The sequence below is a fragment of the Vespula vulgaris genome, chromosome 9 (genome assembly GCF_905475345.1).
Source record: "Vespula vulgaris chromosome 9, iyVesVulg1.1, whole genome shotgun sequence".
Taxonomy (NCBI): domain Eukaryota; kingdom Metazoa; phylum Arthropoda; class Insecta; order Hymenoptera; family Vespidae; genus Vespula; species Vespula vulgaris.
In genome coordinates this window covers 3,439,910-3,467,500 of record NC_066594.1, presented here as the reverse complement: position 1 = coordinate 3,467,500, position 27,591 = coordinate 3,439,910, and the positions used below count along the sequence as shown (strand labels likewise).

Sequence of the window (27,591 nt, the reverse complement as noted above, 5' to 3'; positions counted from 1 at the left end):
AGACAGAGAGAGAGAGAGAGAGAAATAGAGAGAAAGAGAGCAAGAGAGACAGACCGAATTAACAAAAGGACGAAAAAAAATCAAGGATAAAAATAAGGATGAGGTAACGTAAAGAATTACGATCTTGTGAAAGTGTACGAACGCGCGTGATTGTAATATGTACGAGTAAGAAAGATAAGAAAACCAAAAAAAAATAATAATAATAGATAATAATAAAAATAATAATAATAATAATAATAATAATAAATAATAATAATAATAATATTAATAATAACAATAATACTAATAATAAAGAAAACGTGTAATGTTATACTTTCTCAAGTGCGGTGATAAACATAAATCATCCGAAGCTGAGCGGCAAACCACCGATAAAGAAGTATCCTCCGGGTAGAACGAATCCGAAGGAAATGGCCGGTGTTATCTTTGAGGAACGGATGATCGACGATTCGTATCATCCCATCGAGACGAACGATTTCGTCGACAACGCGGATACCATGTCGGAGACGGACAAATGTGTGAACGACGTTAAAATGAAAATGCGAAGTCTGGAGATTAGCGACTGTAATCAGAATCTAATAGAACCGAGTAACAGCTCGTTCGAGCAATTATGCAAGATGATAAACGACCTGGAGGGAAACATTATCGAGGACGTTCCTGGATCGAGGCGCTTCGACGCAGCTTCGGTCACCGACAATCGCGGTGAAGTACCATCCTTAAATATGAGATATAGTAATCAAGTGTGTCCAGTTTTTCGATAGTGAATATTTGATCGATATTAGATATCATTTAGGAGAAGTTAAATCGTCTGTAATAACGTATTTGCAGCTCGAGCCGGAGAAGGATCATTGCAAAGATAAATGTGGATCAATCGGAGCGACTTACGACGATATAATGTCGTTTTTGGCGACGCTCGAAGACGGTATTATACGAGAATTAGGGAAAGAAATAAAAAAATAAAAATAAAAATTACTTTTTTTACCGACGACTTTTCACCGGGAGTATTAGTTTTTAAAGATCAAAAAAACAATTCGAACGATGTGATCTATATCGGTAAAAATTTTGTATTCCCTTATATGCTTCTATCACGAAACGTAGCGGCGTCAAGTCAAAATTCTAAGTGCGACGAGATTGTACGTTTCAATGTTTGTACCTTCGTTGTATATACTTTATAGTTATCATTTTTCAACAAACTCGAATCGCGTTCGTAGATTACCCGAACGAGATGCACGCAAATCGATCGGAGCCAGACGCGAGTGCGATCATTCAGGATATATTTATAAAGGACAAGCTTTCTTCTTATTTAGATCGTAATAAGTAAGATAAGATTTCATACGAATAATCCCTTATCATTTCTTTCGAGTCGTGTCATTAAACTCTCTACATTGGTCTATACGTAGGTGCGATCCTTTAAAAAATTATTTCTCGAACGCGTTCAAAGACGACTTAAGTACGGCGCAGCTACAATTGGAGGAGAAGGAGGCAACAATCAAGTTGTTGAAGAACGAATTAAAAAATGAAAGGGAAGCAGCCTGCGAGAAATTAAACGTAGAAAAAAAGAAGCACGCCTCGAAGCTCGAGATGCAAGAAAAGAAATATCAAACGATCGTGAAGAGACATCAAAAGTTCATGGAGAAGCTCATCTCGGAGAAGACAGATTTAACCGACAAATGTAATTCGTTGGCACGAACTATCAAGGAAATCGAATCGAAGGCGGAAAGGGATATGAAAGTTTGTACGGAGAGGCATCTCGTCGATTTGCAAAGAGCAAAGGAACATTTCGCAGCCTCCGAAAAGATAAGACGAGAGCGATGGTTGGAGGCGAGAACGTCGAAGATAAAGGTTCGTCGATGATCGCGAAACCGATCGATTATTATTTTCTTACGTATTTATTATCCTACGGTGGCCCGAGCAAGTTTATCGAATTTAAATTGTCGTACGTTGTTAACGATATCTACGTAGATGTGTAAATGTATATAACGATGGATGACGTTCCCGCAGGAAATGACGGTGAAGGGATTAGAACCCGAATTGCGAAGCATGGTCGAACAACATCAGCTGGAGATTCAGGAGATACGAAGCACTCACATAAAGGAACTTCAAGATTCAGAGCTACGCGTAATACGTCGCTCGAACCAGCAGCTAGAACAATTACGTTTAGAACTTACAGCTAGTCACGAAAAAGTATTAGCGAGCGAAAAGAATATCCTATGGACCAGGTAGCTAACTAAACACGTCGTACTAGTCAATTAATAAATAAATTCGTAATATGACGGGCGTGAATGTGGTCAGGTATAAGGAGAAGTTAGAGGAACAGGAGGCACAGTTTCGTACGGAAAGAATGAAATTCGCGGAGAATTTAGAACGCGAAAGGAACAGGTTCGACGAGGAACTAGCTAAACGCGACATGGAGAAAGATACGATTATACGACAAACGTACACCCGGTTACAGGTTAATGTTTTTTGAGATATAAAAGGCATTATAATATGTTGTAATTTATTATATACAATACGCGATACTACATTAAGCGATCACGTAATTATAGAGAGAATTAGAGGATGAGAAGCTAAAACACCAAGCTGAAAAGCAGGCTCTTCGGGAGAGCCTGCGAAAAGAATGGACGGATTGGTTAGAGAATTACAAGAAGCAACAAATAATAAAACTAGAAAAATCGGAAAATAAAATAAGAGAGGAGAGCCAGATAGAACGTGATAGACAAATCGAGCTCGCTATCGGTCGTCTTGAGAAGGAAGCTCGAGATATGAAAACGGTAGTTCAGCAAAGCTATGAAAGTAAATTAAGGTACACGAAGGTCATAACTTTAAAGAGAATATACATCGTATAGCATACATATACAATGATTATGACTGAGTCGATATTGAATACGTTAACATAGGATATCCAATTCCATATGTATATTCACATTTGTCTTACGGATACCGATCGATGACCGGAAAATGTAAATCCAAGCACGCGGATATTTCTGAACGTGACCAAATGGTAATATCGTAGCGTCGCCATCGGTATCGGTATGCAAAATGCGAATACATGTTCGGTTCTAATAAAAATAAAAAGGATACAGTAAAAGTATGTATCTATAACCTTCCCCGAATGAAATAATTAATAATGATAATAATACAATAAAATTGTACGATCGACTAATAAACATCTGTATTGTATTCCATCGTGAACGTGGACAGGCGATATATTCTAATCTGTTTAAGGTCTGTGAAAGAGAAATACGAGATGGAATTGCATATTGCAACTGATAATGAGAAGATCCAAAAACAAGCATTACTATCGATGGAAAATAAACTTGCACAAACAGAAAATAGATTAAAAACGACGGAAAATAAACTCGACGAATGCGTAAATAATTTGAGCAATAAAAATGTGGTAAATTTCTAGGCACATCATCTTTTCAACCATTATAACGACTTTTGCAAAAATGCGTTATAACGATAAAATGGGATATATAAAAAGGAGTATTATTTTTAGTTGATAGAAACCTTAACAGCCGAAAGGGACAATGCGAAAGGAATCGCTCGACGAGAAATTGAAGCAGAAAAAAGAGTTTTAGAGGACAAAATTGCTTCGTTGTATCAAGAATTAACGCAAAACAATGCCAACAAAGAAATGTTAATGTCACAATTGTACAGCAGGTATATTAAAGTTAGTCGCAAGAATGAACATAAAGAAATCGATATGTCATAAATTGTTCAAGCAATAACGATACACCTCGTACATAGTCGTATATATTTCTTTCGGTTTTACTGATTCCAAACTACGATTGTTTATAATGAAAAATGTTTTTCCAGGGTTAAATTGATAATAACTCAAAAAGTTTTAACTATAAAAAATCTTTCTAAGGAACTCGAAGGAGTCAATGCTAAATGTGGACATTTAGAAAAATTATTGGATCAACAACGAAAAGAATACATTTTAAAATCTTTATAAATATGAGGCGTACACTCTGTCTCTGCGATTTCCGAGTATAAGCACTGAACACGACAGGCATCGTTAATTCACAAATTCACACACCATTAATTCTCATAGGCGATGCATGAGAACCTTATAATAACCTTTATCTAAGATGCAAGTAAACACGAACATGTCAGTGGATTGAATTTGTTATGAAAAGATTTTCCAGCGCCGTTGAATGTAGAATTTATTATCACGTGCACAGGGCTATGTCTACATTAAAGAAAAATAGAAAAGAAAAGAAAAGCAAAAAAAGAAAAAAAAAAGAAATTATACACATTCGTACATACATTTCAGTATAAGATCTTTATCATTGCTGTATAACATTTACAAGCATGAAATGTCACTGTTTATTTCACCACAATTTTATAAATGTAAGATAAAAATATAATTTAAAACTGATTTTAAATGCAGTCTTTATATTAACTCACGATAATTATTGATGTAATGCAATGATCTTACCATATCAATGTGAGTAATATTTCGTACTATAATTTAGATTTTGCAGACTTTGCAGTATCACTATGAGTATCAGTATTTATTATTACTTGAAAAAAAATAATTATGTTACGTTAGAAAATGGTAGTTATTTTCCTATATCTCACGCATATAAGGATTACTTTTTTTCATTCTAACAAATTTGAAAATACCATTATAAATTTTTTAGTAGTATTGTCCCAATACTACGATTTCCATTCATTTCGCTTCTTTTTTTATTTTATTTTATTATTATTATTATTATTTTTTTATCCCGTTTGATATTAACACATCAACTTATACATCTACCATTATGAAAGATATATGTATCTATATGTACATATTTCTGTTTATCCTTTTAATTTGAAAGATATTATAATCTACTACCACGTCCTAATCTTATAACTTTATTTGCTTTATTCGTAAAGTGAAATTAAGTTTAAAAAGAGTATTATACTGCTAAGCTGTTAAGTATAATACGCGAATTGCTTGTCCTCTTTTTGTTTTCAATCGATATTATTTCTCAATATTTACTCACATGTATATATATATATATATACCACAAAATAAAATCACACTTTTTTTACTATTTGTACAACATCCTCGTCGCACAAGACATGATCCTTTCCCACTTTTTGTGGTTGATGTTTTACCGATGACCCCCATACTAACGCGCTAAGATATTAATAATAATTAATTTTTATTAATGCTCTAAAACCAGTGGATATATATGTAGATTTATTTAACAGGTACTTACTATTTGAATTCCTTTGCTATTGATCTATGAAGTTTATTGCAAAAATCTTCTACTGTTCTTCTTTCTGTGTTTAATACTACAGGAGAATTGTAATCTGGTAGTTGACCTTTAGGTTTGGTATAACTGTTGAACAAAATGATATACAGTTTTTAAGAAATGATTAAAAATATTCTTTAATTATTTGATCATTTCAGACTTACATTCTAACGAGTTGTAAATAATCCCACATCTTCTCCAACAAATCATCAAAGTTCCATTTGTGATGAGCAGAGATAGGTACACAATGTGGTATTTTATATATAACATCCAATTCTTCTATACTTATTTGATCTAAAAATAAAAAAAAAAGAGAGAGAGAAGAGAAGAAAATAAAAGCAATTTCTTACAGGGTCCTCACCCAAATATATTCATTTATAAAAATATCATATGTTCCATAATTACCGATTTTATTCAACAAATAAATACATGGTATGTAAACTCGGTTTCCTTCAATAACATCAATCAAATCGTCCGATGTAGCATTATATCGTAGATTTACATCTCCATTGTAAATTCTGTACTCTGCCAGTATGGCCTTGACTGACTCTAAATCAAGTTCTGATTGTGCACACTGGCAAACAATGCAACTGCCTTAGTCTTTCTGTCAAATGCCTGTCTGGTAATTATGTTAAATGTATTGTGATAATGTTAAAAGGTTACACTTGGCTCATTCCACTACAGTGATCGCATAAATAATCTCAAGATAACATAACTAAAGCTTAGGTTATACATCGCGTTATTTCAATAATTAATGAGTATATTAAATTTGGAATTTTTAGTATATATCATAATAAAACCAATAAAAGATCTGTAAAGAAAAAGCCACTGCCCCTATTACTTAATGTTAACAATCACTACAGATAAATATATAAAGTAAGTTAAACAATGTTTTTAACAGTGACTTTATATTCCCAAGGATTATACCAAGTTAATTGTTAATTGTTAAATATAAAAATAGAAATAATTGTCTATATATCCTTAACATCAGTTATGTTTTTCAATGATTTTTTACTTCCAAAAAATTTCTTTCTGCTATAAAATATATAATAAGAAAAACTAATAACAATAAGTAAGTATATATATATTGATCATATTATGTGAACTCACTTGTGTGTACCTTTCATTATTTTGTTATATAGCATTTACCATATATATAAAAATATAAATTTTATTTTACCGTGGTTTGCAAGTTGACACCACCTTTTTCTTTTTTCCTAAAAGTAATATTAGGTGGTTGCTTGTTAAGTCGTAATCCAAAACCTTCCAATTCGTGTTCTATTAGGCGCTTATGTCCCAATGGTTTAAGCACATCCAAAACAATAAAAATTAAACTACAAGTCCTAGCTACAGCTATTACTTGTCTTCCACGACCTTTTCCATCTTTAGCACCTTCGATAATACCTGGTAAATCCAATAACTAAAAGGAATACATTATTATAATATTTATATTTATACTTTATCGATTAAATATTTCAATTATTTGTATAGTATACTTTGAATATTATGTTTATAAATGTTACCTGTATTTTTGCCCCCTTATATTTTATACAACCGGGAACAGTAGTTAAAGTTGTAAACTCATATGCTGCAACTTCAGAATATACACCAGCGAGTGTACTTAATAACGTAGATTTACCAACAGAAGGGAAACCTATGTAATTAACGTTTTATGTTAAAATTGATAAATTGTATTACAACTGTCTGCTATATATACCTGAAGTTAAATTTGTTCGTTAATTATATAGGTTCTTATAAACCTTTCTATTACAAGATTTATCAATAATTGAAATAATATGATCATATGAACGAATATTTAAGATAATACTTATAAAATTATTAAAAAACACACCGACAAAGCCTATCCGAGCATCTCCAGTTTTAGCAACTTCAAATCCTTGTTCTCCACCACCACCACCTCCTTTTGGAGTTATAAGTTCGCGTCTCAATTTTGCTAATTTTGCTTTCAACAAGCCTAAATGACCAGATGTTGCTTTGTTCTTTTGTGTACGTGCCATCTAAATTAACATTTATATATTTCTTTACCTATTCCATTACGCATATAATATATACTTCGATGAGATATCGAATCAAATGAATTGCATACCTCTGCTTCGATCGAAGCAATTTTCTCCAAGATTGTACTCATTTTGACTTATAATAATATCACTAAATTTATAACTTCACAAAAAATATTACAAAATTGTACTTTGTGCAGAATTTTATATAAAACTATTACGAATAACTAGAGATAACGACACGTGCATATGCATATGCTATAACCGCGCTTTACAAAATTAGATCATGAAAAACTTGAAAATAGACAACTAACTTCGTCGCGATTATTTCTGTCTTCAGATGGCGTTCCGAACGATTAATTCGGAATTGTCTTAAAGTTGTTCATCATATTTTTATAATGATCAATGCCAAAAATGAGTACAGACGAAATTCTTGAACGATTTTGATAAATAAAATCTCATTTTAAAAACGAAAGTTTAAACGAGGACATCGCTTTTTCGAACTTTCAAAAAGCTTTATTTTCTATGAAAAAAAAATCGTGCCAACAAATGGCGTTATTTCAAGAATAGTTTATGCATACAAATAAAACTTTTTCAAAAATTCGAAAAAACTATATCCTCGCTCGTTCTTTCATCTTTAAAAAAAAAAAAAAAGAAACCTTGTCCATCAAAATCGTTCAAGAATTACACGTAGAATCATTGTTGACGTAAATGCTGCTTTCGATATTCTTTTTACGAAAAATGTTTTCTATAGAAGCATGCCTTAAACTTCGCAACAAAAGAAAAAAACTTATCCCCGCCATCAGTTTTCATTTAAACGTAGTGACGTGTTTTGTTACAATACAATTAAATTTTGATCTCTCTGGGTCGTAGATAACATTTAATATCAACAACAACAAACCTTCCATTAACTTTGAAATTTATCGATCCAGTCTTCTTTCGTATTCCGTCGAATAAACATCGAAGATCTCTCTTTCCGAACGTGTAAGATTAAAATATTAATACTTTCGACAATCTTATAATTATTTAAACAAAATATAATGTACATGGTATATAGAAAACTAATATTTAAACAATCATACATTCGTTTAAACATTACATGGCTTGAAACGCACATTAAATATAAAATAATTTACTTTAATTTGTCAATACGATTAAATTTCGATATCCAGGTCGTAGACTACATTTAATATAAACAGAAACAAACCTATTGACTTTGATATTTATCGATCCAGTCTTCTTTCGCATTCCGTCGAGTAAACGTCGAAGATCTCTGTTTCCGAACATGTAAGATTAAACAATTTGTACCTAATTAGAAATAAAAAGTATAAAATTTGTACAATTAAGAAACATTTTTCAATTTGTCTATCTTCAGAAAAGTATAATCTGCCGTATGATTTTTTTTTATACAAAATTTTTATTACGCACTAATTTGATTGTTAGATTACGTGTGAGAGGGGCATAACCTAAACAAATTTATAAAGCGATACAATAGGCACGAGTGGGAAGTTTCTCTACTACGTTTTAGTTTATATATTACTATATGCGACTGAAGTTGCATATACTGCGATAAAAGATTGTGAACAGCCTTAAATTTCTAAACCATATTTTATCAAATCTGTTCAGAAGAATATATGTATTTAAAAACTATAATAACAAGATGTAAATAATATTTAACTTTCGAGTAATTTTCAACAATTATTTTTTCTAATCAATTTAAATGAACGTAAAATATCGTAGGACTATTTTTATATCGATAATTATAATTATTGATATATTATGCTTTTTTTACAACCGACTCGATTTATAATTAACTTTTATTTCTCTAGTGAATTAACCTTATATAAAAAGAAAATGTAAAAGAGTAAAATATTTCATATTTATAATTTTACCGACAGAGAACGTAACTAGTGAGATTGCAGCGCACCTAGCAAATAATGACAGAATTAAACTTTGATATGCTACATGTATAAGTTGTCCGTAGTGTTTTATAGGGTATTACTCGTATACAGAGTGTGTACTTAGTGTGTAACAAAGGCTTGCAGATGTCAGAGAGATGTGTAGTAAAGAGTTTTATTAAATTTTTAAATTCTTAATATATTATAAATATTTTATGATGGAGGATATTAGTGATAAGTTTTTTTACGTGTACAGTTCTTCTTTAGATACCAAGATCCAAATTAAAATGTAAGAATTAATTTTAAATAGATGAAAGATAGAAGTGTCAGTATCAGCTGGTATTAAATAACCAATAACAACTAGTAACGATATTCTTTCGGAATGAATGCGAGATAATGACGTTAATGTTAATAGCTTAATCCGATTTTATCTCTTAATATACATGATATCAATATCTAATCTAAGATTTATATACATAGAACAAGTGTCACTTCTGAAAACATTTAAGTTTTTCAACTGATTAAAATACAAATAGATATTACTAATGTAATGTATAATTGTTTCGTAGAGGTACTTTGGAAGGTAAAAGACAACGACCCGAGTATGATAAATTACTTCTTGATCCAATGTTAAAATATTCTGGTTTATATGGTGCCAGTGGTGGCAGAGGAGATCTAGCAGCGTCGCTACAAGTATGGGCTGGTGGTAGACCATTAGCTTTACCTGTTCATACGGCCTACAAACACTTCACATCACGTTGGAAGTAATTAATGCATTAAAATTTGTATTTATTATATATTTCTTGTCATGTTAAATATTTATTAATATTTGTAGCTGGAATCAATGGGTTACTTTACCCATCTCTTTTTCTGATTTACCGCGTGATGCTTATTTATGTATAAGTTTATATGATTGTGCTGGACCTGGTAGACAAATACCAGTTGGTGGTACAACAATATCTTTATTTGGAAAACATGGTGTATTTCGTCAAGGAATGCTTGATCTCAGAGTATGGCCTGGTGTAGAAGCTGATGGAAATATTTCTACAAGTACTCCAGGAAAAGCCAGAGATCATGGAAAAGAACAAATGCAGCGTCTTGCTAAACTTGCTAAGAAACATAGGAATGGTCAAATGAACAAGATCGATTGGTTAGATAGATTAACATTTAGAGAGATAGAATTAATAAATGAACGAGAAAAAAGAGCATCTGAATATCTGTACTTAATGGTAGAATTTCCTGAAGTCAGAATGGATGGTATACCGGTATGAAAATTGTTCTTAAAATATAAACTTCCTCGCAAATATCGCATAATGTTTAAAAAACTTTTATATCATTTCAGTATTCTATTGTGTATTATGAAAAAGATGGTGATGAAGTAGTTCAGCACAGATCACAACCAGACGTTGTAACTCTTCCAGATTATGAAATCTTACAAGTAAGAAAATTTTAATATAATAGATTAGCTTTTCCATCTTAGATGAAACAAAAACAATCCTTGTATTGATCTAAGGCCTTCTTTAGAGCATTACTTTTGTAAAGTCAAAGAATATAAGCACATTTTATGTTTCAGAAAAGCGAAAGTTCGCTTTTTCTATTTTACCTGTGCAATTCACAATCAATTGAAACAAAAATTCATGAAATTACTAAAGAGGTACTAAAAAGAGCTGTCTTGACATGATTTATTTAGATTTTCTTGTGAGTTGGCCATAATAATTACGAAGAAGGCTTGTAAGATGCAGTCTAAAACTTTTATTAGTCAATGCATATTGACCATTATCTAATCTGAAGCCATACTTATTGAGAAAGTAAGTAAGATGGTAAAAGGCTGACAAATATAAATATTTTATTCTTTGAAGTAGAAAAAGTTAATTAATAAACGTTTATGAAAATTTTTCCAAAAAATATTTCAATTATATATTTCTTTTTATTACATGAGTCATAGAGGTGAATCTCAGGTAAAATAAACTTGCAGCTATTAGCTTTTTGTTATTGTTCTTGTTATCATCATAATATTATTGGCATATAAAAACTGTATACTCTGTTCTGAAATATTTAAATAACAAACAAATTCTGTAATATAAGCAGTGCTAATTTATACACTTGAAATAAATGTGTACTGCTATATTTCCTAAGTTATCATTCAAGATCATATAGAATCTAGATATTTTTCCAATGTTTTAATGAGTCCTTTTTTCTAATTATTTCAGGAAAACCTTGTTGAAGCTAAACATCATAAACTAGCCCGTAGTTTACGTAGTGGTGGTAATACAAGAGAATTAAAACCAACATCTAGTGTTCGAGATGCATTAAATACTATACTGGGCTATCCACCAACAACAACATTATCTACAGAAGAACAGGACCTTATTTGGAAGTATAGATTTTATCTATCAAATCAAAAGAAAGCTTTGACGAAATTTGTCAAGTGTGTTAATTGGAAAGTATCTGGAGAGGAACGTCAAGCATTAGAAATGTTAGCACTATGGGCACCACCAGATCCTGAGGATGCTTTGGAATTACTTGGACCAGCATTCACCCATCCAGCTGTAAGAAGATATGCCATAAGTCGTCTAAGTCAAGCTCCCGACGACGATTTAATGTTGTATCTCTTACAACTAGTACAAGCTTTGAAATATGAAGATTTTGAAAGTATTAAGTTCGCATTTCAAACATTAATGAATGAGAAAGAAAATGAGAGATTCGAAAAGGATATAAAAACCGGAGATTCAACATCAACTCCTATTACGACTGTAAATATCGTATATATTTATATTTAAATTGAAAAGTTATACTCTTTGTCCCGTTGCATTTATTATTTCATCTTCTTCTAATGTTATGTCTGTCTTTGTAGTCGATTGAATCAGATGCTGGTTTATCTACAACAAGTCGAGATACTGTTATGGACTTAACATCTTTTTTAATTACTCGTGCGTGTCAAAATTCTACACTGGCTAATTATTTCTACTGGTATCTATCGATTGAGTGCGAAGATCAGAGTGATCCAGTTATAACAGCCAAGCAAGATACTCGCGTGAGAGAGATGTATATTGCAGTAATGAAGATGTTTTCCACTATGTTAGCTCATGGAAATACCGTCTGGCAAAAGAGAAGAGCTTTCCTTTTACGACAAAAAATGTTCATTGATCAATTGGTATCTCTTGTAAAAGCAGTAGCAAGAGAGAGTGGCAATCGTAAGAAGAAGGCTGATAGATTACGGGCGTTATTAGCCGATCCGGATCCTGCATTTAAAATCAATTTTTCTAATTTCGAGCAAATACCTTTTCCCTTGGATCCTGAAATTTGTATTAAAGGGATTATTCCTGAAAAGTATATAGAGATATATAAATGTACATTCATATATTCGTATATTTTTTTTAAATATGTTTATATCATTTTACAGGGCAAGTTTATTTAAATCTGCTCTTATGCCATCTAAACTTACGTTCTTAACAACCGAAAACACAGAGTACATTGCCATTTTTAAACATGGTGACGATTTAAGACAAGATCAATTGATTCTACAGACAATAGCCCTTATGGATAAATTATTAAGGAGAGAAAATTTAGACTTAAAATTAACACCATATAGGTGAAGGATTATTATTTATTCGGTAATTGATTATTATTAACTAAAGAGTAATTGTGTTAAATTATTTTCAGAGTACTTGCTACAAGTACAAGACACGGATTTTTGCAATTTATTGAATCCACAACTGTGGCTGAAGTTCTTGCTAGCGAGGGTTCGATTCTAAGTTTTTTTAGGAAACATCATCCTTCTGATACAGGGCCTTATGGTGTTGTGCCTGAAGTGATGGATACATATGTTCGAAGTTGTGGTGGGTAAAAAACAATTAGAATTTAAAGATTAAACATTACACAATAATAACTTATCAGGTATTTTTAAAATATTGTAAAATTTCAGCTGGTTATTGCATAATTACATATGTATTAGGAGTAGGCGATCGACATTTAGATAACTTACTTTTAACAACATCAGGTATATATACTTTATATATGCCATGTCTAATATTAAATGTAATTCTGTTAACCAATACATTATACGTATGTTATAGGCAAACTTTTCCACATAGATTTTGGCTACATTTTGGGTAGAGATCCAAAACCTTTACCACCACCAATGAAGCTTAGCAAGGAAATGGTTGAGGCCATGGGTGGTGTAGGTTCTGAACACTATCATGAATTCAGAAAACAATGTTATACAGCATTTCTGCATTTACGTAGACATGCTAATTTAATATTAAATTTATTTTCATTAATGGTTGATGCTAGTGTACCAGATATAGCTTTAGAACCAGATAAAGCAGTCAAAAAAGTCCAAGATAAATTACGGCTGGACTTAAGCGACGAAGAAGCTGTCCATTATGTTCAAAACCTCTTAGATTTATCTGTTACAGCTGTAATGGCTGCATTAGTGGAGCAATTACATAAATTTGCTCAATATTGGCGGAAATAAAATAAATAATTTTTAATACGATCGCAAAGACTGTGTTCCTTTATAAAAGCTGCAAAAATTAATCTATTGTACATAAATGACCATATGTCTATAAATAATATAATTTATTGTATTTTGGGATTATTTTAGGTAATAAAGATTTGATAATAATTTTGGATTATATTAATAATCCTAATTGAACATCAATATAACATTAAACAGTACAATTTTTATTTTATACAACAATAAATTCGTTTTATGAGGATGATTAAAATATTACGGATAAGATAATTATAATAATCATACATATAATCTGTTATGTAAATATTTGTATATTTATTTTATCTCTTAGTTACAATCGTGAATGGTGCACACAGTAGAAATAAGAAGGTATTATTGTTAGTGTTGAAAATATCAAATTGTTATTAATATACATGAACGCAATAGTACTATTTTATTCATTATCACTTTATGCCACTTATATTCAATTATTTTAACAGGTTAATACATATATCCCAACATACGACAGTACCAGAAAGTTTGATAGAAAATGTTAATTATTTTCTTGACCTTTCACAACATTTATTACTATTCGTAGTATGCGAAATTTTATTTAACTCATGAATTCATGATAGCGGAAGAGACGTATGTATCAAAAAAATCAAGACAATAAGAAAACGATAACAATTCAGTCCATTTTTTTTTTTTGCAAATATAGGCTAGAAATGCCTAGAATGTCCCAATATATTTGAAAGTTACTTAATATGAGAATTCTTCTTCTCAGATATCAACATAATATGTACATGCGTGACGATAGTTAAAAACGTCACGAAAAATAAAAATATTGATTTATTTTTGATAACACAACACTATAAAGAATATAATATAATTCTTAGTAGGATAATTTAGCAAATCTGTCTTGTTCGAGTAGAATCAAACAAATATTGTTTTTTTTTTTTTTTTTTTTTACAAATCAATTTACTTTTAAAGTACTTTAATGACTGCACAATTATTAATTGTACAATATGATCTCTACATATAAACTTTCTATATATCTAGTATACATAAATATATTAACCTTTCAATTCTTAATGTTGATATTATACATTATAATAAAATTCCCTCTTTTTGTGCACATTCAACTAATTGCGATAAAAATAATCACATTCAGGATACATACATATAAATTTAGGTACATCTCAAACATGACAGATTTTCTAATGAGCTATTTTTTCTTTTACATCATTTTAACATACAGGTTACACAGCTGTGATAATTGAAATGATAGGCTTTTTTATTTTTCATATCGATTTATAATCTATTTCTTATGAAGTAAACATTAAGCTTAATGTGCACAATCCTTAGTTCGCTCGCTTTTTTTATATTGATGATTGCTCATACTTCGAAAAACTGATATCTGCAGGTATATTATTGAAAGTCGAGTAATCAATAATCTGTTCATAAAACGAAATCTTCGATTGCCAGTTCGAACATGCTTTGTATTGAATAGAACAGAAGAAATGCACAACATTAATATAGGTATATTTTTGTGAATATTGTATCATTTATGAACCTGCAGACAAGTTTTTGTTTTGTTGTACAAACGAAGAATTGCCCACTATAAGTTGACATCACAGAGTAGCAGTAAAATCCTACAATTTGCATTTTTTGATACTTTTCAATCACGAAATATAACAATGTAAAAATATTTTCTAACTCTTTTTTAATAAGATTCGATTACATCTCAGATCATGTGAAACGTTTGGATGATATAAAACATCCACTCTAACAGAGTTATACTACGCAATGAATGGTCTGTGAATCTTACTACTACTCAACGATATTACACATATGATAATAAAATGTTTTCACATAAATGACTTAACAAGTTACGTAACATTTAGGAGAAATTAAAAATGGATTAATAAAACGTCCATTCTATATTGTTTAATGAACCCGTACAATTTGAATATTGTACGAGCGATTTTTTACTTTTACATCAAACTGTGTCACAAGGTAAGGTTACGACATTATTGTAATAAAAACCACATTCTTCAATCATGATCTACAATGTTTATGTACCAAATCCAGTAAACGGATTGCATCCGTTTTTGTGTATGTGTGTGTATGTGTATATATACATATATGATATATATGATATATATATATATATGATAACATATATATAAACGATATGATATATATATGTATATATAATAAACATATATATATATATAGTTATATATATATATACACACGTTATATATTATAGAGAGAGATACTATGTATATATATAGATAGATAGATAAGTAGATATAAATTATTATAAGAAAATTTAGCCTTAAATCTAAGCACTTATTACCTTAACATTCTATGTACATTTAAAAATAGACTCGAGTTTATCAATCAATAGTTATAACTCTGAATAGTCTATTTTAAAAAAGAAACTTCTCATTACAATGTTTCGCAAAATTCTGTAACAATATATTACCTTTCCATAGGCTTAGTGGCTGGTACAGAACTTTCTACAAGGTCATGCCTCTCTATTGGCGAATTGTCTAATGTATAATCGACGGGATACCGTTCCGAATATGTCGGGGTAGCTTCTCCTTGCTGTCTTAATCGTAATTCATCCGTATGCTCTTGATAAAAACTTTGCGACGCTTCAATATTCTGCGAATTTGATTGCTCTGTTTTTTCCAAATCATCTGCTGAATAGTAACTTTGACTGGCTTCGCTCTCTGGTCTATGACCATAATAACCCGAAGAAACATTTCTACTGGAATAACTTGGAGTTGCTTCTTCTGGTGTAAAATAGCTTTGACTTGCTACTTGTGGATTACCTTCATAATAACTAGGAGTTACTTCCTCTTGTGGATCTTCTTCCAATCTAGAATTTCCTTCTTGATCAACAGATTCGTAATAACTTGCAGTTACTTCTTGGTGATGGGTATAATAGCTGGAGGGTTCGTTTCTATGGTCTGTACTTTCTGTAACAAAATTTTGTGAGGACGTTTCTTCTAGGCCAGGCATTGACACTGGAACCTCGTAAGAGGTTGAGACATTTTGTTCTACTATAACCTGATCCTCATAGCTTGATGTAGGTACAGAATCAATATGAGTAGAAGTAATATCTGGATTTAGATTATATGAAGATGTAGGTATTTCAGGTACTCCATTGTCATGGATACTCGTATGTTCCGTCCTAACTGATGTATCAGGTATTGTACTGGATGAAGCAATGTTCAATTCCTCACAAGGTGGGATTTCGTATGACGAAGTACTTATTGCACTTTCTTGATCCTGATCTCTTTCTTGATTCTCAGGAGTCTCTGGAACATATGATGAACTAGCTGTCTCATCTTCATTCAGGCCAGAGTTATTGGTAGAAACTGATGATGTACCTATACCATCAGTTCCAATGTCATTTGATTGTGATGGTATGTTGCCTTCTTGACTAATTTCAGCATCCGTTTCTAAATTGTCCGGTATATTTTCTACTTTACCAACTTCGTAACTTTGTGTTGGAAAACTTTGATCATCAATGGCTTCGTTTGTAACAATTCTTCCATCATGACTTTGCATTAGTTCATTGAAAGATTGTGTTGGTGCATTTACATTTACCTCGGTAGACGTTTCGTAAGACTGAGAAGCTTCATTTTGTTTTAAATGTTCGAACGATTGAGTCGGTGGTTCTCTAGCAATTGTTTCTTCGTCCGTTTCCATTGGTTCGTACGTAACTGACTGTGATGGTTCACCGGAATTTTCAAGTTTAGATGCAGATTGGCTGGGTAAATCTGCAGGGTCATTTGTCATCGATATATCAAATTGTTCAAAGGATTGTGATGGAGTTTCCTGATTGCTTTCTACTTGAGTTTTTCCAAAATGTATTTGAATGTTCCCTTGGACATGATTACCGTCCGATTCATCTTGCGATGTTGGTTCATCTGCTTGACAATCTCCCGACGGTTTTACCGTAGAATTATATATTTCTGAATCAACAGCTTCCTCTACTTTTATATTTTCTGTGTTAGTATTATTTAACGATTGTACTACAGATATACCTTGCAATACCTCATGTATTGTTTCTGTTTGATTCGTTGTAGCAGTTTGTTCTACCAGTGTTGGTGAAGCAACTTTAATATTAACATCGTCCTTATAAGAAAATTGCTTAAATTTACTTTCAGTATCTGTTTCTTGAGAAGAAGTTTCCATATCTGTTACCGAATCTGTTACTTCAAATGCCATATGTTCTACAGATTGTACTTTTATATTAGATTCCGATTGTATTAAAGCATCGTTGTCTAAAATAGGCATGCTACTAGTCATAGAATTTACAGCTTGATCCACTAATTGCAGATTTAGTATATTTTCATTATTAGATATCTTTTCTTGCGTGGTAACCGTTATGTCATGTGTTACATCTTTTTTAATGTTTGGCTGTAAAATTAGTTCTTGAGATGAAACAGGAATTTCTCGAGATGGATAAATTTCTTCTAAAGGTATTGCAGCATCATCTGCCTTTTTTAAAATACAAGTTTCATTTGTTGAAATAGACGAATCTTGAGAAGACATAGGAACTTCTTGAGAGGTAACATTCATTTCTGACGCAACTGTAACATCTGACATTTGTACATTTACTGGAGATGTGATGGAAGCTTTAGAAACTAACATCTCAGATACTGGTACATCAGCAAAATTATGTTCTGCGGCAATCGAAGTTTGTATGGATGTCGAAAATTGAGTATTATCTGTATATGTATCATCTATTATAGGCATTGATGGAGTGGTTTGAACCGGTGTAGTTTCTAATACGATATTGCATGGTAATGAAACCGAATAAGAAACATTGGTACCACTTACAGCCTCTTGGGTCTTAACAGTCATATTTTCATCTAAGTTAGGTATTACTAAATATTGAGTACTAGTAGGAATGTCTGTTCTTGCAATTTCAGTTGAAGCTGTACTATCCATAATATCTCCAATATCTGGCATAGAATTACCAGGAATTTGAATTTGTGTTTCTCCCGTAGATATATATGAAATATTCGGATTTGTAATAGTAATTGGTAATTCCAAGGAAGATGGTATTGCTGAAACTATAGAAGCTGAGGATTCTGATTGAATTGGGAGATTACTTGGAACTTCAAGCGGCGTCATGATCGGTTGATTCAAAGTCAACGATGTCTCTAACACAGATGGAGAAGATATTGGCTCTGTTGGTGGTATGATCGTTGATTGTAGAATCGTTTGATTAATTAAGCTAGTCTGAGTCAATCCAGTAGTCATTACACTTCCTGTTGGATTTTCAGGTAGATTAATTTCTTGTTGAAAATCAGTGTTAGCTAGAGCTGCTGCTAAAATATCTTGATTTGATGTTTGTATTATTTCTGATGTAGGGAAACTGTCTGACATTATAGTTTGGCTTGCTTCATTAGTACTGGTTGCTACATTTGGAAGCACTCCATTGTCAAATTGGAGAACGATATTATCCAATGTTGTAGCCTCACCTAGTGAACTAGGATCTATGTATAAAGTTCTTGTTCCATCCGGATTTTGAGTTGTTCCCTCAAGAGACATAAGTGTATTATTATCTAATGGTTGTATTTGACCTTGTTCATCAATAGTTACCAAAACATAGGTTTGGGTACCATCACTACTTTCTGTTGGTAAAGCCATGATCTGTGGCTGGGTAGTTACCTTCGGCTCATCTATTTTTTCTATTTCTGTACTCTTTTCTATATGAACTTTCTCTACATTCGATTGATCCTTCTGCACATTTTCAATAATTGTATTATCCATTTTCAATTTTGTCTCTGGCTCGATAGGTTCTAAAGGTGGTAAAGATAATGGTGCAGACAAATTGGTATTTACATTTGTACCAGATATAGAGTTCATGGCAATATTTAATAAATTCTTTTGAGAACTTTTATTTGTCATATGACTCTTTGCGGTATTTTTAGGAGTCATTGCATTTCCACTTGTGTGTTTATGTTGTGTCATGGGCTTAGAAATATTAGGTAACGTCGTATGAGAACTTAAAATATTTTGTTTCGACTGTATATTTTGTGCTGCATTTGCTTCTTGCATCTTTTGAACGACAATTTTTTGCTGATTTCTTGACTGACGGCTACCGCTTCGAGGAATAAGAACTTTTTGGACACTGGATGAAGATACAGATTTTCCTTTCTGTTGAACTTGCGGTGTTACCGTTTGCGATGTATTACTTTGACTTGAAAGATTCTGCATCGCAGTGCTCTGTTGAATAGCCATTTGTTTATTTATTTTTTTACTCTGTGAAGTAACTTTGGAACTCGATCCAGTATTTTGGAACACCATAGAACTACTTGAAGATTTTGATGATGAACCTCTACTTTGTGATGAAGACAATGGAACTTTGTGGGCTTTTTGTGCAGCAGACAATTGTGCTTTGTGTTGCATCGATTGATATTGCATTTTACCGCTTTTTGACGGACTTTTTGCCACTATTGCTTTAACTTGTTGCCCAGTCACTGGAGTAAGAACTGTACCTTTAGATGTAACAAGATTTGTGCCAAGAATTGGTTTTCCTCCAATGGTTTGAGATATTGGTGTCAGAATAGCTTTTGGTCCACCTAGATTTTGAGAAGATAATATAGTAGCACCTTTTGTAACTAAAGCTTTAGAATTTATAATTGTTCTACTTCCTAAAGCAGAAGCGCTTATAGGAGTATATATTCCACCTTTTGTTAGAATACCTTGCGACAAGGTCCCTAATAAAGCAGTTTTTGTAATAGTTCCTGATAAAGGTGTCAACACTCCTTTGGAAGTAATAATACTTGGTGTATTTATGATTTTTGGACCAAGTTTGGATGTTGTAGGTGAATTATTGTCTCCTTTTGGAGCAATAATCGTCTTCGAAGTTACAATATTTTGTGGACTGATAGGACACAGAAGTTGACCTTTGTTTGTCATAATTCTTTTACCACTTAATGTTTTTGATATATTTAGTGGTATCATCTTCGTTTGACCGGACTGTGCTGATGTAAATATAACCACTTTCCCACCTTGATGTACTACTTGAGGATTTCCTGTACCTTTGCCTGGTGATACAGCAATTTTTTGTTGCACTCCAGATTTTCCCTGTACGCTATACCGTACTTGCTGACCTCCAGCTGTATGTACTACTACATATTTTCCGGGTGATGCCTTTTGTGTTAAAATAGGTGTTGCTTTGCCAGCTGGTGTGTTTTGGAATTTTAATCCTTTCACACCTCCTGTGAGTGGTGGTACAATTGTTCTGATACTTGTAATTATAGGTTTTGCTCTGTATTTATTCTTCAGAATTGCAGGTGTCCCACTTTTCTTTTTTGTAGGAGATGCTTCAGAAGTACTCTCAGATTTGAGTTGCATCTGATTAGGTGTTACAGCCTGAGTAGTAGGAGCAAGAGATAATGTAGGTGCTACTGAACTAGATGCTGGTATGATAGATGATATAACAACAGGCATTTGTTCTATATTTTCTGGTGTTAATACATCTTCACTTAAAACAAATGGCATTGAATTAATATCTAACTCCATATCAGCCAGACTTTGTGAACTTTGCTGAATATATTTCTCACTTCCTGATGATGTTGCTGTTAGTGCCTGAGTTGTTTGTACATTTGCTTTTTCAATTGCAGCACCTTCATTTTCTTCGGCCTTTAAAACTTGAAGTTTTTGTGTTAACGAAAGATTCGGAGAATTTACCTTTAATCCAGTTTTCATTTTACTGTTAGAAGGTAAGGATTCTATTTTCATAATTTTTGCTTTCGGACTTCCTTTTGGATCATTTCTTTTTGTATCGCTTTCTAATTTATGCTTTATTCCTTTCTGGGGTAATTTATCTAATAGTTTAGATTTTAGAATTTGCATTGGTTCTGTTAAAGTAACATTTTCTATGATTCTTGGCATTTCACGCTTTTTTACCGGTATATTAGCTTCGGATGTCGGTGAAGGAGCAGGAACTTCTACTTTTGGCGATTCCTCAATCTTTGGGAAATCTAAATTTGTTGAATTTGCAGTATCTTCTAACAATGGTAATTGAGTTTGTGATATTAGATTGTATTCATGAGATGAAGATGGCATTTGACTAGTATTCTGTAAGACAGGTTCATCAACTTTTTTATTAGTTTCAATATTCTCTTGTACTACTACTTCAACGCCATGAAACCCACTCATAATGGAAACATTTGGAAGATTTTCTTGACTTTGCATACTGGAAACATTTTCTGACAAATCTGTATTTTCTTCTAGATTTCCAACTTTTACGTCTTGTATACCAAGTACTACTGTATTTACATTATTGAGTTCATCACTTTTTCGCTTAATTGACTTCTTATTACATTTTTTCCCTTTGCTAGAAATTAATTCATTATCTTCTAAAACATCTTTTTTCTTATCCATTTGTAAAGTCTTTAAAAAAGCTTCTTGAAATGTATTTATTGGCTTCTCATCCAAGAAAGCATCTTTTTCTTTTTTTGATTTTACTCCTGGTTCTGGAATTACTTTTCCTTTATATCTAGTTTGCATTAATTTTTTCAACGTTTGTGGATCACTTGATGTCTTCATAATATCTTTAGGCATTGATTCTATATCCTCAGATTTAGTATCTTCCCCATCTTGTTCAGAGGATTTTTTACTTTCTGCTCGCTCGTCATATTGTGCAATGTCTTTCGAGACAACTGCATCAGTGTGTATTTGTTGTGATTTTTTATCTTCTGCAGTCGTAATTTCTATAGCTTCTTTCATTTCAATTTCAATATTTAAGTCAGTTGATATTTTACTTTCTACTTTTTCAATACTTTCTGACGACACATTTTTATCTTCCAAATCTGTCGACTTTGCATTTATCTTATTCTCAATATTGATGAATTGATTTTCTTCTTCTTGAGATTCAGTATCATGATCTGTGGTAGTGCTTTCAGAAGGAATATCAAGCTGTGATAATTCAAATTTTTTTATTTGAGATTTCTTTGGTGGTAACATATCAATAGTAGTTTTTGACACATCTGATTGTTTTTGTATATCTGCATTGTTAGAACCTTGAAGTTCAACTGTTTTTGAAGCACTTTCATTTTCATTCTTTAATAGTTCCTCAACAATAGAGGTTTTATTTAATATAAGATCTGTTTCTGTTTCCTGGTTCATAACTTGTAATAATTCTGTTTCTTCTTTTAGCGGTTCGATTATAACATCTTTGGGTGGTAATAACGTTAGACTCTCTGACAAGAGAGTTGTATCCGATTGCTCCATATTAACTTCCATATTTGTACATTCAAGGGACGTTTTCTGAGACGTACTGGTAGTAATTTCATCATCCGGAGGTTTCTTTTCCAAAGATATTTCACTAATTATATCATTTTGATCAGGAGAAACATGCTTTGGACTAAGTTTTGCCGTTTTGACATTATCTTCTGTAACTTCCATCATTTCTTCAGATAGTTCCAATTCTTCCATTTGCTTCACTGAATCAATATTCTTATTTTTTTGTCCCATTAATTTCTTTCCCCTTCTAGATTTAACCTTTGGTTTTTCATGAAATCTTTCATCACCCTCAGATTGACTATCATCAGTTTTAAAAATACTCTTTTCTTCTTGTGTAGATTCATCCGATTCAAAATATCTCTTATTTGGTTTTCTTTTCCTTCCACTATAAGAACGATCAGTATCAGATTCTGATGTTCTACTTCTATTATCTTTTAATGTTTTTTCATTATCATCAACAGAAGTATCTACAGATTCTGTACTTTTCCGTGGCCTACCTCTTCTTCTTTTAATCTTGAAAGTTAATTCCCCTTGTAGATTACTTAATAAAATATCCTTCTCAGATTTAGGCACTTCATTCAAGTCCACATCAGAGCTTTCACTTTGCTCAGGAAGAGTCTCTGCCGATTCAGAGACAGTTTCATCCTCTGTTTCTGTAGTGAATTGTTCTGACAATGTATCATCCATTTGTTTAGTAATCGTATTATCCTGACTTACTTCAATTTTTTCTATGACATTATTTGTAGCAGGTGGTGTCTCCCTCGTCTTGTCTTCTACGCACGTCTCATTATCTGTCATCAGTTTATCAGAATCATTTTTATCTATTGAGGTTTTAGGCTCTGATCCCTTATTAATATTTGCAGAATTCCCATCTTGGGTCACTTCCTTCTCAACTTCAAAAATTTCTACTATTTCTAATTCAGTTTCACAATTATTACTAGATTTTTGTTTTTCTTTGTCTTGTGATATCATTTCATCACTTTTGCCTTCACTTTTCTTTTCACTTTCAACTAACTTATTATTAGTTTCATCATTTGTATCTGAACTTTTACTACTATCATCAATCTTTTCAGTATCTTGTATATCTAAATTATTCTTTAACATAGTTTCTTCAGTTTTGTTACTCTTTTTAGATATGTCATGTTCCATTGCAGCCAATATTTTATCACTTCCCACTTCTTTCTCCGTTCTTAAAGCTTGACTCATTTCAAATTCTTTAATTATTTCTTTCTTTAAAGATAAATTCTTTTCACCAAATACTCTTGGAATTTTTCTTACGGGCGGTATAGATGGCTCAGGCACATCATCTTCATCGAAGTCGAAACAAGATAATCGAGATTTTTTGTCATCCTTATCAAATGTAGAATGCTTATTCTCACATTCTAAATTTGAAGTTTCTTTTTCTTTATCGAATTTATCTGTCAATTCATCTTTATCGAGATTTGGAGATAATGGCTCTTTCTCTTCTATATTACATTCAACTTTGCGTACACTGCTAGTCAATGTATCTGACTCTATATTAATGGATGCAAATTTTTCAGTTTCCCTAAGTAACTTTTCAGTTTCTGCAAGAATTTCATGGGTGTCTGTAATCTCCGAAGGTGTCGCTTCCTTATGCTCTTCGCTAACATCCATATATGATTGATCTCTTGTGGGTGAACTTCTGCTTGTACTAGTGTTAAAAGATTTATTTTGATCAAAACTGATTTCTTCATCAGATTCATCGTCCCAATCTGCCAATAGTTTTTCACGAAGTTCAGGGTCCGATTTCTTCTTTTTGTTTGGTTTTTCATTTTGCTTACTTTGTTTTCTTTTTCCTGAATCCATAGTACTTTCAATTTTATTTTTATGCTGATTCTTCTCTTTTTTAACGTATTTTCTCTTAGGTGTGTCAGAATCTTTACTTCTCGACTGCGAATAAGTTTTCACTCTTGATCTTGCCACAGAGGAATTACCAGACCTATGACTTTTTATGTGACAAATGATGACATTAACTCGAGAAGAGGTAAAATTGCACAAATGACAAGGATATTGTGGAGTAGATAAACTATGTGGTGTGGGTGGTAAGCTACTTGGTTGCTGACGAATACGAACTTCGTGGTCACTTTCTTTCAAAAATCGGGGATGTGTAATTTTCCTTATATTTTCAGTACCATCACTCCTTCTATGCGATTCATCTCGATCTTTTTTCTTCTTCTGCACTTTTTTATCTCCAAATAATGCAGATATATCTGGTTTTTCTTCAGGACTGAATTTATCACTATTCAATATATCTGGATCTCCTCCAGTTAGTTTTTCTGCCATTTCAACATCACCAGGAAATTTGGACATGTAACTAGCACCATCTTTGATCTTACTCCTATATTTATCTGTAAAGATACGTACAGATAAGTATGTAAAACATTCTAATTCAAGGGGAAAAAAAAAACAAAAAAAAAAGTAACTACTTAATATAATTTTACATACCCAAACCTTTTCTAATAAATTCATCTTTGAGTGTACAATTATATTTATAAATTTGTTGATAATTTTTGACGTATTCGCTGTAAACAAATAAAGTGTAAAAGCACAGCAATATAATACCGTGTGCTAAAATAATAGTTTTAATACAAAAGAGAACAAGATAACTTACTATGTATCTTCTTGGAAGAACTTAACAGCAGCAATCAATGGTTTCTTTTGAAACTCACGTTGAATATCTTCGGGTAAATTATGAAAACCAGTAACTTGTCCTGGCCACCAACATCCTCCTAGCTTCACCCAAACGATATCACCATCCAAATAATTTATTTCTGTCTGCTCGCACATCTTAGCACGATAATTGGATATATTTCTTTATAAAATCAACATTGACTTGATAAATAAATATCATAGAACTGCTTTCAGATCTATGATTAAAAGAGCGTCAATAATACCAGTCAAGCAAACTTATACTTTATAACGAGAACTCAAGAACTTGTATAATCCTTATATAGATATTTTGTAGTCTCTTGACATCACAATTGATATTACACGCTTAAAAAATTGTAATAAAAGATTAAATCAATATGACGAAATAAATCAAAGTACAATAGAGACACCAAAAATCGTTTTTTTCACATTAGTGTTACCATATTACGTTCTTGTCATTCAAGTAGGTAAAGATCCGAACTTCTATCTATTCTATCAAATTGAATGAACTTACATAAAATTACAATGTGTATTAGCTCGTTTTGAGGTGTTATCACAAACACTTAGAGTAGTCCAATTAACATGTTCTTTGTGTTCTTCAAATTGGAAGTAGAACGTCTGTCTTTTAGCCTTTCTTTTAAAATATCTAACAGCAACATGCTCTCTTCAGAGTTCAGAAGAGGAGGAAAAGTTATAAAACGTCGTAAAAAGCGTTGTTTTAAACGACGTAACGAACGATGTCGATCAAATGTCCTCTCTTCTGATTGTAATATCACCGACGAAAAGTGAAGAGGAAGAGAGGGAGAGAGAGAGAGAGAGAGAGAGAGAGAGAGAGAGAGAGAGAGAGAGAGAGAGAGAGAGAGAGAGAGAGAGACAGACAGACAGACAGACAGAGACAGAGAGAAAGAGAAAGAAAGAGAGCGAGAGAGTGAGAGAGACAGAAACAGAGAAAGAGAAAGAAAGAAAGAAAGAAAAAAAGAAAGGAAGAAAGGAAGAAAGAAAGAAAGATCACCAAACAGAAGTCTTTTAAAATTGGTCGCCTCTTTGATAGGACGATAGGTGGAACGACCGGAACGATGATGTATTCGCGGGAAAGCAGGAGCGAGCGTCGTCCCCCTGACCGCGCACCTTTTCGTTGATCCTGGTTCGTTGTATGTCGACGTTGTTGCCCGCAGGATTCACGTCGGGCATTTTAGCCCGCGAATTTCGTGATATGTCGTATAAAATCGGATAGAATTCCGCAAAGCACGTAAAAAGACGTATGTAGTTCCGGGACTTTAACGAGTGGATACCTGCTTTATTAGCGAGCGCATATCATCAACTCTGTGAAATTGGCTTCGGTCCCAAATCAAGAAGACTAATAGAATGAGAGAAAAAAGGAGAAAAAAGGAACAAAGTATAAATCTTCTTCTCGCGCCTCGCCTCTCTCACCGCACCAAATACACGCACCACCACTAACAGCGGCAGCGGCAGCAGTAGCACCACCAACAGAAGCAGCAGCGACAGAGGAGGAGCAGGAGGAGGTAAGGAAGGCAGAGAGTAGCTTCGTTTTTCTTACAACGAAACGTATTACAACACCACGCAAATGCGATCTTTCCGCGCGCACACGCGAAACTGCGAACGTGGATATAAACTCTGAACGCAAACGCGAGAAACACGCTTAACGCTTTACGTCGCTCCTACGACGTACGTACATGTTCGTTTCCCGACATGCAACGGGGTCCTCCTATATGCTAGACGGGATGGATGTGTAGATGGATACTTCCTTCTCTCTTGTTGCTCGAGTTCTCGATAGCGCGTTCAGGCTTGCCAACGATACTCCTCCTCTCTCCGAAAGATTATCATTTCTCTATTTAAATACGATTATTATTTTCTTCCGATCGTTCACCTTTTTCCCTTACGTTCTATTTTCTAATCATTATCGAAATATTTACGAACTTTCATTGTTATTTATTCGTTATCTTATATCGAAGAACACAAGGGAGAAAAGAGATGTATTGTATTAGTGTTATATT

At 32.5% G+C, this 27,591-nt stretch overlaps 4 protein-coding genes across 10 annotated transcripts in view; 2 read left to right on the top strand and 2 right to left on the bottom strand.

The window, feature by feature from the left end:
• The window catches only part of LOC127066206 (centrosomal protein of 131 kDa-like), a 4,741-nt gene extending 353 nt beyond the window's left edge, over nucleotides 1-4,388 (top strand). Inside the window, exons 1-10 of the mRNA XM_050999632.1 lie at nucleotides 1-683; nucleotides 826-919; nucleotides 1,119-1,314; nucleotides 1,398-1,839; nucleotides 1,999-2,216; nucleotides 2,290-2,449; nucleotides 2,544-2,800; nucleotides 3,223-3,394; nucleotides 3,497-3,660; nucleotides 3,817-4,388. The exon at nucleotides 1-683 is cut by the window's left edge and continues 353 nt beyond it. Of these exons, the coding sequence (XP_050855589.1) occupies nucleotides 408-683; nucleotides 826-919; nucleotides 1,119-1,314; nucleotides 1,398-1,839; nucleotides 1,999-2,216; nucleotides 2,290-2,449; nucleotides 2,544-2,800; nucleotides 3,223-3,394; nucleotides 3,497-3,660; nucleotides 3,817-3,955 (2,118 nt within the window). The 5' untranslated portion in view covers nucleotides 1-407 and the 3' untranslated portion in view covers nucleotides 3,956-4,388. The remainder of the gene's footprint in view (nucleotides 684-825; nucleotides 920-1,118; nucleotides 1,315-1,397; nucleotides 1,840-1,998; nucleotides 2,217-2,289; nucleotides 2,450-2,543; nucleotides 2,801-3,222; nucleotides 3,395-3,496; nucleotides 3,661-3,816) is intronic.
• LOC127066434 (GTP-binding protein 128up) lies at nucleotides 4,269-7,563 on the bottom strand. The gene is made up of 8 exons (XM_051000203.1): nucleotides 7,357-7,563; nucleotides 7,102-7,267; nucleotides 6,773-6,903; nucleotides 6,430-6,669; nucleotides 5,655-5,823; nucleotides 5,414-5,543; nucleotides 5,214-5,336; nucleotides 4,269-5,131 (listed from the first exon to the last, which is right to left on the bottom strand). The coding sequence occupies exons 1-8, from the start codon at nucleotides 7,396-7,398 to the stop codon at nucleotides 5,029-5,031; spliced, it is 1,104 nt and encodes a 367-aa protein (XP_050856160.1). The 5' UTR covers nucleotides 7,399-7,563; the 3' UTR covers nucleotides 4,269-5,028.
• Nucleotides 7,564-8,104: 541 nt separating this feature from the next.
• Nucleotides 8,105-13,663, top strand: LOC127066407 (phosphatidylinositol 3-kinase catalytic subunit type 3). 3 transcript variants are annotated; one of them, XM_051000129.1, is made up of 10 exons: nucleotides 8,105-8,251; nucleotides 9,735-9,929; nucleotides 10,001-10,430; nucleotides 10,508-10,603; nucleotides 11,376-11,918; nucleotides 12,020-12,495; nucleotides 12,569-12,757; nucleotides 12,829-13,004; nucleotides 13,091-13,165; nucleotides 13,242-13,663. In XM_051000129.1, the coding sequence occupies exons 2-10, from the start codon at nucleotides 9,793-9,795 to the stop codon at nucleotides 13,640-13,642; spliced, it is 2,523 nt and encodes an 840-aa protein (XP_050856086.1). In that variant the 5' UTR covers nucleotides 8,105-8,251; nucleotides 9,735-9,792; the 3' UTR covers nucleotides 13,643-13,663. The 3 variants fall into 3 exon arrangements, with proteins under 3 accessions (XP_050856086.1, XP_050856087.1, XP_050856085.1); XM_051000130.1 differs by lacking the exon at nucleotides 8,105-8,251 and adding an exon at nucleotides 8,281-8,554; XM_051000128.1 differs by lacking the exon at nucleotides 8,105-8,251 and adding an exon at nucleotides 9,220-9,454.
• Nucleotides 13,664-13,933: 270 nt separating this feature from the next.
• On the bottom strand, nucleotides 13,934-27,478 carry LOC127066399 (mucin-17-like). 5 transcript variants are annotated; one of them, XM_051000091.1, is made up of 4 exons: nucleotides 25,539-27,478; nucleotides 25,373-25,449; nucleotides 17,026-25,275; nucleotides 13,934-16,953 (listed from the first exon to the last, which is right to left on the bottom strand). In XM_051000091.1, the coding sequence occupies exons 1-4, from the start codon at nucleotides 25,712-25,714 to the stop codon at nucleotides 16,109-16,111; spliced, it is 9,348 nt and encodes a 3,115-aa protein (XP_050856048.1). In that variant the 5' UTR covers nucleotides 25,715-27,478; the 3' UTR covers nucleotides 13,934-16,108. The 5 variants fall into 5 exon arrangements, with proteins under 5 accessions (XP_050856048.1, XP_050856050.1, XP_050856051.1 ...); XM_051000093.1 differs by having other exon boundaries at nucleotides 13,934-20,235; nucleotides 20,344-25,275; nucleotides 25,539-27,477; XM_051000094.1 differs by having other exon boundaries at nucleotides 13,934-20,235; nucleotides 20,359-25,275; nucleotides 25,539-27,477.
• Between the last annotated feature and the right edge of the window lie 113 nt (nucleotides 27,479-27,591).